Raw genomic sequence first — 15,579 nt, 5'->3', positions numbered from 1 at the left:
TACATTGAGAATAACAGGCTAATAATACTTTCTGGAATGCTTGTTGTAGTGTTAAATTAGATGGGATACACACATATATTCTTAGTGAATCACAAAATGTGATTCAAATAGAAACTTCAGTCATTTCTCTTCTATTATTGACATGTTTTCTCAGCATTTTGTCACGTACATTTGAGAAATGAAGTATCAATAAGGAAGAGAAGCGTATGTTAAGACTTTCTTAGCAGCTGGTGAAAGAAGCATTCCGTGTGTGTGTGTCTGTGTGTGTGTGGTGTGTGTGTGTGTGTGTGTGTTGGGATGGGGGATAGAATTCACTGTTGGAGACACAGGGTTTCTAAGCCAGGCTCAAACTCCTGTTGGTCAGGGACTTAGGATCCAGGAAATCTTACCAAGGAAAGGAAACTAATAAGCTCTAGAATAAGCTCCTATATATCTGGTTCCCTGACTCCAAATCAATTGAAAACTGTTGGGACTTAAGTAACTTACAAACGCCTTTTTAATATCAAGACCAATACTATATTTTTCTCACTTTTTACATTTTAATCATGCATCCCTCCTTAGGTGCTGCATTTTTTGAGCTGTTATTAAAAATACATAGGTTCCTACCACATTAAAGGGGAGCAGAGGCTTGTGTGTTGTATTATTAATTATGTGCTGAAAACGAAATTCTGGTCAGTCTTTGCAGAAGGTACAAACACACCCCTAAGCAAAGGATTTTCCACGTGAAGGGAGACCGTGTGGTGCAAGGCTCATTGCTCTGACTTAACATGCACTTACTCTTGAGGTCTAAGTTCCTGGCTCCGGCGGTGATTTGTGTTGTGATTTTTGTGTCAATCTTTACAGTGTGGAGGTTGCTGGTGTCCCTTGATATCATCACGTTGTGCCACTGATTGTCATTGAGAGGTTTATTTGAGCTTCCTTTGATGAGGTTAGCACCATTTCCCAAATCAAACACGTAATGTAAGTACCTGGGAAAAAAATGAAAGAGGGGAAAGTGCCATCACTTTTTAAATTTTGATGAACCTAAAGTAGATATTACAAATGGAGAATTTTTTTCAGGTGGTTCCATCCTTACTAGAAGTCATGACCATGAGTTACATAGAAACTCAGCTATCAAGAAGGTAACAAACACTATTCTGTTTCAGCAAAGAGGATTATTCAGTGTTTTAACTAAAGGAAACAGTGAAAATTATTTTTAAAATCATGGTCTACATTTAACTTTATGAATTTGGAAAGCAATATCTTTCACCACTCGTTCCCTGTTTCCACAATTCCCTCCATCCTTTTCTAACACTTAAAATGGCCATTCTTCTCGTTCTTGCACTTGCTTTTCTCCTCTATCTCGATTCCCTGTTTCAGGATAGGGAATGTGTACTCATCCTTCAACATCCAGGTCAGATAGCCACTCCCTGCTCCACATGTTTTTCTAATTTACCTGAAGAGTCTCCTGAGCCTTTGCATGTGATCATCTCAAGAAACATGTCACAGTGCTTTTCTTTTCTGTTTATGTGTTCATCTACAAACCCTAGGATTGTGTGTTGGTGTGTATGGGTATGATTCGCAGTGGTAGAAATCTGAGATGTGCATAAGGGTGGCAGAAGTATATATATTTATATCCGTGCATGGCACCTGATGTAGCATATTGTAAATATGCAACAATATTTGCAGAATGAGTGAATAAATGCTGAAATCAATTAAAATACATTAAATTTTCCTCACAGTTTTAAGGCAAGTTTACACAAATCTTCCTTTCTAAATTCTCTAAGGCACTCTGACATAGAATGAAGTTTGAGTTAAAAGGATTTTTTTGAAATTTAAACAATCTGAGTACTTGAATTAGCTATTTAATTTAGCATAGACTATCCTACAAACTTGTAGCAATGCTTTTGTGGAATTACATTGTGCATAGTCAGGAAATGCCCATTTGAATTGTAAGATTCATGAAACGCCTACCATAAATTAGAGCCCGATGTAATTTGTATCTCCTATGTGAAAATGTAGGTGCAAAAAACTGTCCTGAATCCATATTAATTTAAGATACCTAAGAGATGATTTAAACAAATGCGTTCTTATTTGTCCTCCACCTGCTCCGGCCCACCACCTTATGAGCCAGTATGTTCTTCTTAGTGTATATTTTTGGAAATTGACGTCCATTTTTCCAAAGTTTTATTTATTTGCTATTGAACAGGCATGTACTCACCCTTTAACTAATTCAACCACAATAAAGTCATTTCCATCCCCACTGTTATATAGAATTAGTCCATCTAGGGATGTTGTCTTGAACTGGAAAAAAAGATGCATAGAAGTGTACGCTTGCAAGGTAGCTAAGGCAACATAGCTCGATTTGGTCTTGAAGGTGACAGGATCTGCTATGATGTTCCTGAAGCCAAATCTGGCATTAAGCTCACAGTAATCTATGTCGCCATTTTTACACAGGTCAATGTATGCCATTCCATTAAATGTCAAGCTCTGCAGGTGTCCAATGAAGTTGGAGGGGACAGAAGAAAGATACCGTCGTTCTGTGATGATGCCAGTCTCTATGTTATGGAACTCCAGCCTAGTATGATCACCTGCCATTTGACCTAAAAAAGAAGATAATATATGATTATTTTCTGTATCTGAAAGGCACTTTCAACTTTAGGCTTTCATAACAATATCACATTCTAAAACACAAGGAGCCAAATCCCTCCTTGGTACTCAGTTGCATATAGTAAGAACACTTAAATGATGCCAAAAGGTAAGCCTAGATTATATAATAAAACATTCTTAGGCCAGGTTGTAATCCCTGTCCAAATTTTAGTCTTAACAAAAAACATCCTCATTAACAAAAGTAATGGTACCTTTTAAAGGTGAAAAATAAACAAATTAGCAAGAGAGTGAGGAAATAGTAAAAGAAGGAGAGGGAGGAAAAAAGGAAAGAAGGGAGGGTGCACAGAGAGACACATTAGGGGCAGTGACAATTCTCAGTCATCCAACTAGAAAGTGATACATCTCAGCCTCATGGATAGGTGATGTTATCCCTTATAAATGTTCTTCCAGGAAAAAAAAAAATGTGACTATATATTTTCCTATACCCAGTAGAAAGAGTGGAGAGTCGCAGCCCTTTCTTCCAGTAATGAAACATGAAAGTGTGTTTGAAGTTAAATATATACTATTCAGTTTCCCTCTTCGTGCTCAATAATGACCATAGTTTTTGTTCATGCTAGTCTTCTAAATACATTAGAAATCCTGTTGATTTCTTCACCTATGCCTTTTTTTGTCCTTAAGTTTTCTATAACTAAATCAAGCAAAATACACTAATTGAAAGCTTGCCCAATTTTGATAATACCAGTAAAACTGGCCCACCATGCCCCATACCACAAGGCAAAAATCTTCTTAAAACATCCTAGGGTGAAGCTTGGACGCAAATTTATTTAGCAACTGACTATTCCACTCAGTCCTCATTTCTCTCTATCCCTCCACATTTCCCTGTCAAACCCATTAATAGCAAACTTAGTCCCATCTTTATCTCCAGAGTGATCATTTTACCTGTTTGCAAGGTTGAAGGTAAGATAAATAAGCAAAGATGTGAACTTGTTTTCTAAATATTGAAACGCAACATAAATATAAGGTACTTGTATCAGTACTAGTGATTCACACCCAACATCTTGCTCTTGTCTAAATAAACTGTCAGTCACTCTCTTCTGCAACTAAAAATGCTCATTTATTTTGTAATCAAGTTCTTCCACGTGCTAGCTTCCCTGCCCGATTTGCCATAATTGGAAAATGTATCAAGTTACCTCTTTCCATCATCCATATTATTAATGAAAATATTAACTAGAGCTAATCCCAGAATCAGCCCCTGAGAAAATGCATTGAACCTTTTCCCCAGGGGAAATGAAGACTGAACAACCACCTATGTGTGTCCCCTTCGGCCAGTTTGACAAATTTCCATTTCTTTAGTCAAGACAGTAAAATATTAGACAGCATTTTAAGGAAATATCTGTAAGTAAAATTTAGATGGCATGCTTTGTTTTGCAAGAAAAACTGTTTATATGTTTGGTTAATTGACTTTGATGATTATACATATATTTGTACATAAAACTCTCCTGAACTGTACTTAACCCTATTTCATTTTCAAACACTCTTTTTTAGTCTTGATCCTGGAAACAACATTCTACTCATCCTTGGCATGTTCTCTTTCCAGCCATTGGTTTGTTCTGATTCCCTTCCTGCAAACATTTTCAAAACAAAAATGTCACCATAAATAATTGTTTCGTCTCTCCCTACTCTCACTACCATGCCTCCTGATTGTCTATCTGATGCAAAAGTACTATCACATCCTTGTCATTTCTGGTTTCTCCTGTGACATCATTTCTATCTTCTCCCCCAGTTCTTCTTGTTCAATGACCTCAATATTGTTCTGTGGGGATCTACTTCTTTGGTAACAAATAAAATTAATCCTTAATTATTTCCAAATATAAAGCTCTAAAGACACTAGCAACATTGAATTAAGAAGCTAAGTACAATGAAGAATATGAGAAGCTTAAAAATCGGCTAGATGCGGTGGCTCACGCCGGTAATCCCAGCATTTTGGGAGGCCTAGGGGGGCAGATCACCTGAGGTCAGGAGTTTGAGACCAGCCTGGCCAACATGGTGAAACTCTGTCTCTACTAAAAATACAACAATTAGCTGGGCGTGGTGGTGGGCGCCTGTAATCCCAGCTACTCGGGAGGCTGAGGCAGGAGAATCGCTTGAACCTGGGAGGCGGAGGTTGCAGTAAGCCGAGATCGCGCCATTGCCCTCCAGCCTGGGCGACAGAGCAAGACTCCATCTCAAAAAAAAAAAAAAAAAAAAAAAAAAAAGTCATATGGGCTTTGATACCCCCTTGGGTTGATTTTTATTCTATGCCACATTAAAATATGAGCCTTAACTCAGTGACCCCTACCCTGATCCTGAAACTGTCATGTTTCATCTTAAAGTCTCTATTGATGAAACAACCAATAGTAAAAAAATTCTGAAAAAAATATTTCTAACACTTGAAATTAAATATTACCTCCAGCTGTCAAGTTCTTACCAGCTCTAAAAGAGGAAAGACCAGTTAATTCCAGACTAAGGAGTTCAGTAACAAAAATAAGACAGTATATCTGTTTTCCTCTCTCAAAGGAATAGAATATGCACACAGAGCATAAATAATAAAAAGGTAGTAAAACAGCATTGAAGCAACTATGGCCCAGTTACAAGATAAAAAAATATAATTACAGTGATGGTAGATATATTTGTTCACTGGGGAGAATTAGCCCCCAAAAGCCATTATTTGATGACTAAGAAAATATTAACTGATTGTTGCCTTCTTTAAAAAATTATTTTTTCTCAGAATTTTACTCCAATGTTTAATCCTCATCAGTAATACAGCCACTTCTACTACTGTAGATATTCGTTGATTAAATAAGAAAAAATTTTAAGACTTTGAAGGGGAAAGATTTTTAATGTTCTAATGATTTAAAAATGCACTATCCAAGGAAAATTTGGAATAAGCAAAATGCCTCTGATCACAATATTTAAGGTATAACAGATTGACAATAATCTCCAACAAGACAACAAGCAAAACATGTTTCCTAGATGCTGTGTTTGTATAGAAATCTCAATATTTCCAAGTCAAATATTTTTACCAAAATAGATAGCAAGGTTAATATGTGCTCTGCGTTAGGTTACATTTCTCATGTCGAGCAAAATAACCCTCCCTTACATCCACTTGTTAATTCACTTAAAATTGCTGATTGTGTGGTATATGTGTCAGGTGCTAGCCTTGGTATTGGAGAAATAGTGTTGAGAGGAGCAGAAAGGGCCCATTTTCTCCAAACTCATGGTCTACTGCAGAAAGGCAGACAAAAGAGGTAAGGTTGTAATTAAATCTATAATAACAAAACTCAGAGAAATGCTATGAATTTGATGAATGGGGTATTGTGTTGGTAAATGTGAAGTGGAAGAAGATGCCTGATTTGATATTTAAGCTAGATTTGAAGAATTAAAAAGAGAAAGCCCTGTTAAGAATTGGAGAAAGGGAATCAAGGGTGGATTCCAGGAAGGGGAGATGGATGAAGGAAGGCTTTTGGATAACAAACAGCTACAGAGCATGGCTGGAGAGCTGGGAACAAGTAGGTTAGTGACCCACATGGGATTGAAAAGAGCGGGAGCGCCAGGGTCCAGATTTCTCATAGTGCTTCTTATATTCAGAGCTAAGGAGGATTTGAAGCAGGGGTTAACCATGACTCGTGTATGTGTGTGTGTGTGAGTGTGTGTGTGTGTGTGTGTGTGTGTGTTTATTCCCTTTGTGGGTGCAAGAAATTGGAGAGTGAACTAGGGCAGTTATAGTAGAAATAAAAATCATCAACAAAAAGATAATTTCACAGATATAATTTCCAGGATTTACTAATGATGAGCAGAATGAAGGAAGGGAATGATGATGCCTGGCTTTCAGGCTTGGGTAACTGGATATATGGTGAATGTTGTTCCATAAAGGACATATACACACAGATTAAAAAAAAAATTCTAGATTTTTACACAGACTGGATGATGAATTGAAGCCCAGTGACTTCCCACTTAGGGATTCCACAAAATTTGTACAACCCCTTGTCATCTATGACCTAGGACATCTCCTTCCTTGGGCTTCTCTGCTGGCAAATACTATCCTCACGATCCTAGGTGAGGTGCAAACATTCCCAAGAACAGCTTGAGTATGTACTGCCCTGTGTTCAAAAGATAACTGACTTAATATAATTACTATAAAACTTAAAGATATGGGAAAATGTAGGACTTTGCATGAAGAGTCTCTAGTACCTTCCTTTCAGAAATTCTTCTCATTCAGTGATTTCTGACTTGCTGTAAAATTTAATAAGAAACTCCCATTGCTTCTCTGATTTATGGGTGGCTTCAAGTGGCCACTAGGATATTTGAAGGAAATCTCAATCTAAAGCTTTCATTGCCACATTTGGAATACTTTTATGTACTATGTAAATCAAGACTGAATTATTCTTATGAATTGTTGGCTTTCATGAGATCTCTGACAAAATAGAAGAAGAAGGAAGGAAGAAAGGAAGAAAGAAAGGAAGGAAGGAAGGAAGGAGGGAAAAAATAAACAATTTACCAAAGGTATTTAAAAAATAACTCAGCATTTGATGTTAAGTCTTAGGAAGGAAGAAATGAGACAGTCATAAAGTAATCCTGACTTATTTGTTGCCTTCAACTAAGAAGGCAGAACTACTATAACTGCCCTAGTTCACTCTACCATCTCTTGCACTACAAAGGGAATAAATACACACACACACACGCATACCCACACACACTCAGACACACACACACACACACACACACACACGAGTCATGGTTAACCCCTGCTTCAAATCCTCCTTAGCTCTGAATATAAGAAGTGGTACGGGCAAAGCAATTTTGAAACTATTTTAGATGCATTATTGGATTAAGCAAATCAATAAATGACATTACTGGGAGCCAGGATTCTCATCTTGGATGAAAACACATGAAAGTATGGAATGGGAAAAATAATGAAACAATGTTGTAGGTACGAAGGTACCAGTGTAAACTCACACTTTATAAAATGTGCGTATGCGTATGTTTATATGTACATATAATGTATATGTCTGTGTGTAGATACATTTACATGTATGTTTGGGTGTAGGTATATATACTTGAATACATTTCTTATCTCTGTCTGCTGAAGGGGTCAAGTAGCAAAGATACCCCAGCAGCACTGAGGTCACCTACCACCCAAATCTTGGTCTGTATCATTCATCACTAAATGGAAATTAAATAGCTAATTCTAGGGGCGAAGTGTGGTAGACAAAAGTTGTACCTGGAATATCCTGTTATTCCGAGAAGTAAGAAAAGGGCCAGGCACAGTGGCTCATGTCTGTAATCCCGGTACTTTGGGAGGCCAATATGGGTGGATCACCTGAGGTCAAGAATTCAAGACAAGCCTGGCCAACATGGTGAAACCTCATCTCTACTAAAAATACAAAAATTAGCTGGGCATGGTAGCATGTGCCTGTAATCCCAGCTACTTGGGAAGCTGAGACAGGAGAATCACTTGAATGTAGGAGGCGGAGGCTGCAGTGAGCTGAGATCACTCCACTGCACTCCAGCCTGGGCGACAGAATGAGACTCCATCTCAAAAAAAAAAAAAAAAAAAAAAAAAAGAAAGAAAGAAAAGAAAGAAAAAAATAAGAAAGTGCTAAAAAAATAATTGGAATGAAGGCATGTCATGAGATCATAGAGGCCAACTTAATGAAACTCACACTGGCAAAAACTGAAAAACATTTATGCACCAAAATCATAAGATAGAGTAATTATGAAGTATTATAAAAACATAGCAATAGTGGGTCTACAACAATAAGAAAAAGAGGAAGGGAGGAAGAAAGAAAAAAAGAGAAATGAAAAGAAAGAAAAATTTAAAAAAAAATAGGAAAGAAGGGAGAGAGAAGGAAGAGCCCTTGCTTACAGCAGAATGCTAAGCATTGACTGTAAATGTGGAAGGAATGCTGGAGTTTGAAAATAATCATTTTTTGTAACTCTCAGAGTAAAGATTGAATCAAGCAAAACTCTGCAATAGATACTAAATCTAGGGCAAAATTATGATGAGTTACAGGATATTTACATGGTCTTAATGTCTCCCCACAGATAGTTTATTAGTTGAAAGGGAGAAAGCGTAGTAATTATACAATGGAGAAACTGGACAACATGTTGACCAAGTGGCCAAATTAAATCACCAAAGACATGGGCAGCGTATGCCCCAGATGGGATACTGTACAGAGGCCATAACATCAACAAGGCAGTATTTCACCCAAGAATGTAAAATATACATTCAATCATGAGGAAATATCAGATAAGCACAAACTGGGTGACTTTATATTAATACAAAGCAGGAAGAGATTATATACTTCAACGATGTTAATGTGATGAAAAACAAATAAAGTTTATGGAAATGTTCTAGATTAAACGAGGCTAAAGAAACATGACAACTAAAAAAAAAAAAAAAAAAAAATAGCTGGCCCTAGACTGCACACTGTGCTGGAGGGGAAAAATGCTTATTGCGTATTGATAACATTGAATCAACTAACAAAGCTGGAATAAGGATTACAGATTAGAAAAATAAATTGTATCTACGCAAAATTTACTGAAGTCAGTGGCTTTTATTTCTTAGGCAAGGGGATATTCCCATTTTTAAAAAATACATGCTGAAGTATTTCGGGTTAAAGGGACACTGTGTATGTAACTTACCCTCAACTGGCTAAGAGAAAAGTTAGAAAGAGAGAGAGAAGAGACAGTGAGAGAGCACAAATGTCAAGACAAATTGGCTTAAATGTTCACAGTAGTAAAGGTATAAGCGTATTCTTTGTATTATTTTTGGAACTTTTTATAAATTTGAAATTATTTTGAAATAACTTTCTAAAATACATTTCTTAAAAAAAAAGTTTTTCACCATTCTTTTGTTTTCATCCCTGCTACATCCACTGCAGTACAGGCCTTATTACTTTACATCCTAGACCATCTAAAACACTGCCACAGAATTAATTTCGTTCAAAACATATTTTCTCCACTTACTCTTCAGCTTAAGCGCAGTGACTTCCAATTTCCTGAAAGTCTACGAAATATGAACTCCTTCATCTAGACCATCAAGTCATTGACCTCAAAAGGCCATTCTAGCACCATGCACTTGCAAGAAGCAAAATAAAGCTTCTTAGTTCCCTGAACATTATTCTAGCCCCACCAGCATCATTCTTTCTTGTCTGGAATTCTTTCTTGCATTATCCTTTCTTTAAAGCCTAGATCAAATCTTATCAATTGCTTTAAACAATACCCAAAACCAAGTTCCTTAACTTCTCTTCTGAACTCCAAGACTATAAAGTACTCAAGTCAACCATTCAGTAGTTCATCTGTTACTCTATGTAACATATCGCCCTCTATAATAATCTGTGTTTTATATGTATGTATGCATTTGCCTTATAATATCATGCATTGTCTGAGAAAATACTTTCTATAGAGCCATACACTTACTAGATATTGACAAATATAAAGCAATGGACGGTAAGTCAAAAACCAACAAACCAAAAAACACAAACCAAAAAAATAAACGTAGGTTCTCTCCTCAGATCTCGTAACACATTCCAATAAAACATAATTCACTTGTCCTCTTTGAGTACCACCTACCTCATCTACAAAATGGGAATATGTGTGTCCTATCTACTTCATAGGACTCTAATATTCGAGAGGCACTCAGAGATTTAAAAATGTTCTGTTGTAGTTCTGGCATGATCTTGCTGTTGGCAGCTGCCTCTTCCCAAACTCTTACATGTGACCTTAGATACTAACTGTTCATTTCCATGCCTTTTGATAAAACCCAGTTGTCCCAACTCTGGATGCTGATCTAAGAAACAATTCATTCCTCTTCAAAGAACTGTCCTAGACCAAAACTAATTGAACTCCAGTGATACTCTTCTGCCCTGTAAAATTATTTTACCTTCCTTCCCTAAGTTAAGGAATGATTCTTTCAAAAGTTTAAAATCCTGTAGGTAATATCTCCACATTGACACAGTTGACTGTTCTCTGGGCATGGGGACCTCCTTCGAATTGAATGAACAGACACGTATCCACTGTACAAGGACCATTTTGTGCTTTTTACCAGAAAAATTAACATGGCTATCTCTCTGAAAAAAGAAAAAGCAGCTAATATCCCAGTGGGTCATGTGCTTGGAGTTGTTTTCAAAGTAAATAAAGGCAAAAGGATTTTTCTTCCATGAGGCTTTCCTATGTTTCTAGGGTGGACCTGCATACAGCTCACCTCAGGAATCTAAAAATGGGGGTTGAACTTGACATCCTTAATATTAGAATTTAATCAACTGAGCTAAGTGGCCAAAAATAATCTATTATAGCTTAAAATGAAAAAGTGTTTCATCTGAATGCCAGATAGATAAACGCCAGTATATCTATCAACTTACCTAGAAGTTAAAAGGTAAAACTTGCAGTTGTTCATTGCCAAAATATATACAAAACAAAGAAACTCAACAGAAATTGGCATCTAAACATGACTGCAATATTTGATGAGGCACCAAGATATTTATCAGGCCACAAAAGAAAATATATTATAATTTCTTCTTGCACTATTAAAGGGCCAAGGATATGACATAAAATGTGTCATTTTTGAGGAAAAACACCTAACAGACTGCTTATTTAATAAAATAGTTACTAGAAAAAAATAGAATAAAAATGGATTGTGTGAATACATTTCAAGTTGTGTACCAGCCTCGGTGTGCAAAACCACCTGCAAGAAATGAGAGTCAAAAGCATTAGCATAGGAAAAGACAGTGGGACAGAGGTGTTTACCTGTCATGGCCTGTTGGTCATCCACTGTTAACTTTAAACTTTTTCCACGCCGAACTACGCGCACTGTGTGCCACTCGTTATCATTGAGGTTATAGCCGGCAAAAAGAGTCTCGGGACCTTTGCCTGTAGAATATGCCAAACAGTCATTATGGACACTCAGAATCAGTCAAGCAAATGAACCTCACAGAGAGTGAGAGAAAGAGACAAAGAAGGGGGGAAGGTGAGGGAGAGGGAGGAGAGAAAGAAGAGAGGAAGAAAGAGAGAGAGGAGGGAGAGAAAGGAAAGAGAGAAGAGACGGGCTGGACCAATTTTCAAGCCCATTAGAGTCATAGCAAGCAAGGAAAATGACAAGTTTTACAAACATTCAGGTGTGACCATTTAAGAATCTTTAATCCTACGCATTGATCCATAACAAGTGAATTAACCTGCTGTCATAAATAGGCACAGTCAATACAGCACTGGGAACCCACCCAAATTTACACACACATTTTTAAAAATAAATTCTCTGATTTTTAGTTACCACTTTCCTGCTAACAAAGTCTCTAGCCATCGTGTAACCTCTGAGCTCTAGAAGACATCTGACTGTAGCCCATTAGCTAATCGTTTTCAGTGAGATAAGTCTCCCAGTAGACTCTGGGAGAAGGTACTATCTTGTGTGATGGTGGCAATTCTGCTCTTATACCTGGTACCTCCAGTGCTCAACACGTTCTTAGGTTCTTTAGCCTCCTAAATTTATGGAATGTTGAGTCTAAAAAACACATCAAAATAAACCTTACAACTAATTGACCTGTACATCATAAATCTCTCTGTGTGTGGCGGAGGCACTTCTGGCAGGTGTAGGTATAAGTATTGACTCACAGTAAGTGGATCGAAGAAAAGGAAAGAAAAAAAAAAAAATAGGCACAGCCAATAAAGGGCCAGCTGTTGAGCATGAAGGAAAAGTAGTGATATTAAACAACAGTAGAGAGCAAGGGATTACCAGTGGGCATTGAGTGGGCAAGAAGTATAACTGGGAAAGTAACCGCTAGTGAATCTATATAAACCTATGCAAATGAAATTTAAATGGACTCAGCAGAGACATATTATTTCAGAAAGGTGTTTGGTAGAAATTATTGAAATGATTAAGTTAGACTATATCCGTCACCTCAAAAAAAAAGCAAGGGAAAATGCTTTTAACATAACCAGATATTTTTATTTAAAAAATAAGTATTTCTACTAATGCGACATTATGAGTCATTGAGAAAAAATAACATTAAAGATACATTGTTTGGTAATGAATTTTTTCCCTGGTATTTTTTTAAGTATGGAAACATGCTGATACATTAAAATAATGAAGGGCATTATATCATTGAGTTTCATGTCTTTCAACGAATTGAGAATCAGGATTGGAGTTCACAATTTGTTTAACCAAATTCTGCCAGCAAAACCAATTAATGCCCAAGGATCACAGGAGGATATATGAGAAAGTAAAGATACAGGCCAAGGAGAAGAAGAAAAAAAAAAGAGGAGAGCAAGAGAGATCGAGTAAGAGACAGAGAACCAAGTAGAAGAAACCTCAGGTTTCCATCCACATGAGATCATTGTTTTCTTTCAGAACTACAGCCTATCCACCAGCCTATTGATTTCTCTCTTATGGTGCTACTAATAATTCAAGTGTTGTATCCTTGGCTGGTGTATCTCAGGTTAGAAATGAGCCAGTGATATGAGCTAAATTTTAAAGGATGAATTGCCTCAGTTATTTATATCTTTTTGTATCTTTAGAGAAATTAAATTACAACTCCAGATACATGAATTTAAAACTATTCTAGATATAACAGTTTTAAGAGATTGGTGGCTAAATAACTAGAGAAAGCCTGCTAGTCCAGCAACTGCAAAAATACTTTGAGATCAAATGTTGAAAGCAAGTTCCAGGATGAAAAAAAAAAAACTCTTTCTAAATTCAATAGCGAAGAAAGAAGTGTTTAATAACTCTGCAGCATCTTAGCATCCTGCTGGCAGTAAGGGTCATCTTTCATTTTGATCCTTGAAAAGAGAACATAACATTTTAGAGCTATTTTTATAGGGGACTTTTTTTTTTGTTAGAAATATGTGCTTTTGAAGCAGCTTCACTTCTTTTCTTTTTTAAATATATTTTGTCAAGGAAAGGAAGCATACATAAGGGTGATATCATTGTTATACCCCATCCTGGGCTTGATCTTGCAGTAAAGTCATAATGCTTAATCTATGCAACAACTATTTCCATAACAACAGGCACAAAATCCAATTAAAAATAACCCTTTGGCTCATAAAAATCTCTGTGGGCCAACTTCTAGCTCCTTTCATGCATTATTAAAATTGTGAACAGATTGATTTTAGAAGATAAGGTTTTTAAAAAGGCACTTAATAGTCTCACTTCAACACAATGTTACCCATGCAACATGAAGTGTAATGGAAAGTGCACTAGACTGGCAGTTAAGAATTGCGGTTGCTAGATCATGATTTGCTACTAAAAAAGAAGTTGGGGGTTGCTGAGTGCTTATTATGTAACAGGCACTTTGTCTGTTGTCTTGTTTCACCTTTACATTATTAATCTGCAGATGTGAAACTGAAGGCCTATAAAGCTACAACTACTTGTCGCCAGGTCACACAGCTAAAAAGTGGTAGAACCAAGTTTCATCCTTGGCCTGACCTACTCAAAGCCTGCATGCTTTTCCCTGCATTATTCAGCCTCGTAGTTATGAGAATCTTTGGCTAACAACTGAATTTCTCACTTTCCCCACATTGGAACAAAGGAGATGGAAGAGATTCTCTTTGTGGTGACTCCCAGCTTGCCCTACAGAATGATCACACTGCTAGCAAATCCTACACACCCTCTGCACAAGTCCTGGTGGAAGCAAATCTCTAAGTAATACAATGTCTATCTAGGGATGCTGAAATGACTGCTCCTAAAGATATGACACAGAAGAAGGGACATCATTTTAGGACCTATCTCCACCCATAATCAGCAATTTGCTAACACACTCAACTTCTGGTGGTCTCAGCATTCCCATCCATAAAGTGAGGAGAGTTTCCAGCTGATCTTTACAGTTCCTTTAGAATTTCACTTTCTCACAGAATTTAACATATACAAACTTGTTAAAGAAAGATGGTTTAACTGTTGAAATTTTGAATTTGAGAGTTTGTCCTCTTGCTATAATTTTAATGGCAAAATTATAGTAACTTCAAGCTGTTAATGACCTTTCAGGATTGCCTTTCGTTTGGGGGATATCAAACCATGCATCAATTGTGCCAACGTCTTTCTCCCTGCATCAATGTATTACACACTTAATGTGTGTGTCCCTCAGAATTCACTATGTTGAATTTCTAACCCACAAAGTGATGGTATGAGAAGGTGGGGCCTTCGAGATATGATTAGGTTTAGATAAGGGTGGAGTCCCATGATGGGATAGGGCCCTCACAAGAAGTGGAAGAAACACCAGAGCGTCCCCTCTGCCATGTGAGGATACAAAGAGAAGGCGGCTGCCTACCAGCCAGGAAGAAGGCCCTCACCAAGAGCCAAATCTGCTGACACTTCGATCTTTGACTTCAAGCCTTCAAAAAACCGAGGTGAAAAAGAAAATTCTGTTGTTTAAGCCATCCAATCTATGGTATTCTGTTGTAACAGCCCAAGAAGACTAACACAGTGGGCAATATTTTAAAGACTTTTAAGAAAGTCTACAGCTGGCTGGGCGTGGTGGCTCAAGTCTGTAATCCCAGCATTTTGTGAAGTTGAGGCGGGAGAATCATGAGGTCAGGAGTTTGAGACCAGCCTGGCCAACAGGGTGAAACCCTCTCTCTACTAAAAATACAAAAAATAGCTGGGTGTAGTGGCAGGAACCCGTAATCCCAGCTACTCAGGAGGCTGAGGCAGGAGAATTGCTTGAACCCGGGAGGCGGAGGTTGCAGTGAGCCGAGATCTCGCCACTGCACTCCAGCCTGGATGACAGAGAGAGACCCCATCTCAAAAAAGAAAAAAAAAAAAAAAGAAAAGAAAGAAAGAAAAGAAAGTCCATAGCCTTATGTCTATTAAAAGACATCATTCCTTATGTTTTGTAGGGAGTTTTGATTTGTTTGTAATTTTACACTTGATTTTTACGGTAACACATTATTTAAGCCAGATATATTAATTTTTCATTTTATAGTTAAAGAAGCAGATTTAAAAGGGTTGAGCGAATTATTAAGTCT

General features: G+C 37.2%; 1 protein-coding gene across 18 annotated transcripts in view; it reads right to left on the bottom strand.

Moving 5' to 3' along the window:
• The window catches only part of NRXN1 (neurexin 1), a 1,113,820-nt gene that overhangs the window by 575,924 nt on the left and 522,317 nt on the right, over positions 1-15,579 (bottom strand). For all 18 annotated transcript variants that reach the window (XM_063695881.1, XM_063695882.1, XM_019021142.4 and 15 more), the window contains 3 exons: positions 11,377-11,499; positions 2,201-2,582; positions 778-968 (listed from right to left, as the gene is read on the bottom strand). In XM_063695881.1, coding sequence (XP_063551951.1) covers positions 778-968; positions 2,201-2,582; positions 11,377-11,499 — 696 coding nt within the window. The remainder of the gene's footprint in view (positions 1-777; positions 969-2,200; positions 2,583-11,376; positions 11,500-15,579) is intronic.

The sequence above is a fragment of the Gorilla gorilla genome, chromosome 12 (assembly GCF_029281585.2).
Source record: "Gorilla gorilla gorilla isolate KB3781 chromosome 12, NHGRI_mGorGor1-v2.1_pri, whole genome shotgun sequence".
In the NCBI taxonomy this organism is placed as follows: domain Eukaryota; kingdom Metazoa; phylum Chordata; class Mammalia; order Primates; family Hominidae; genus Gorilla; species Gorilla gorilla.
The sequence above is the reverse complement of the archived record's forward strand: the minus strand, read 5'-3'. Positions and strand labels throughout refer to the sequence as shown.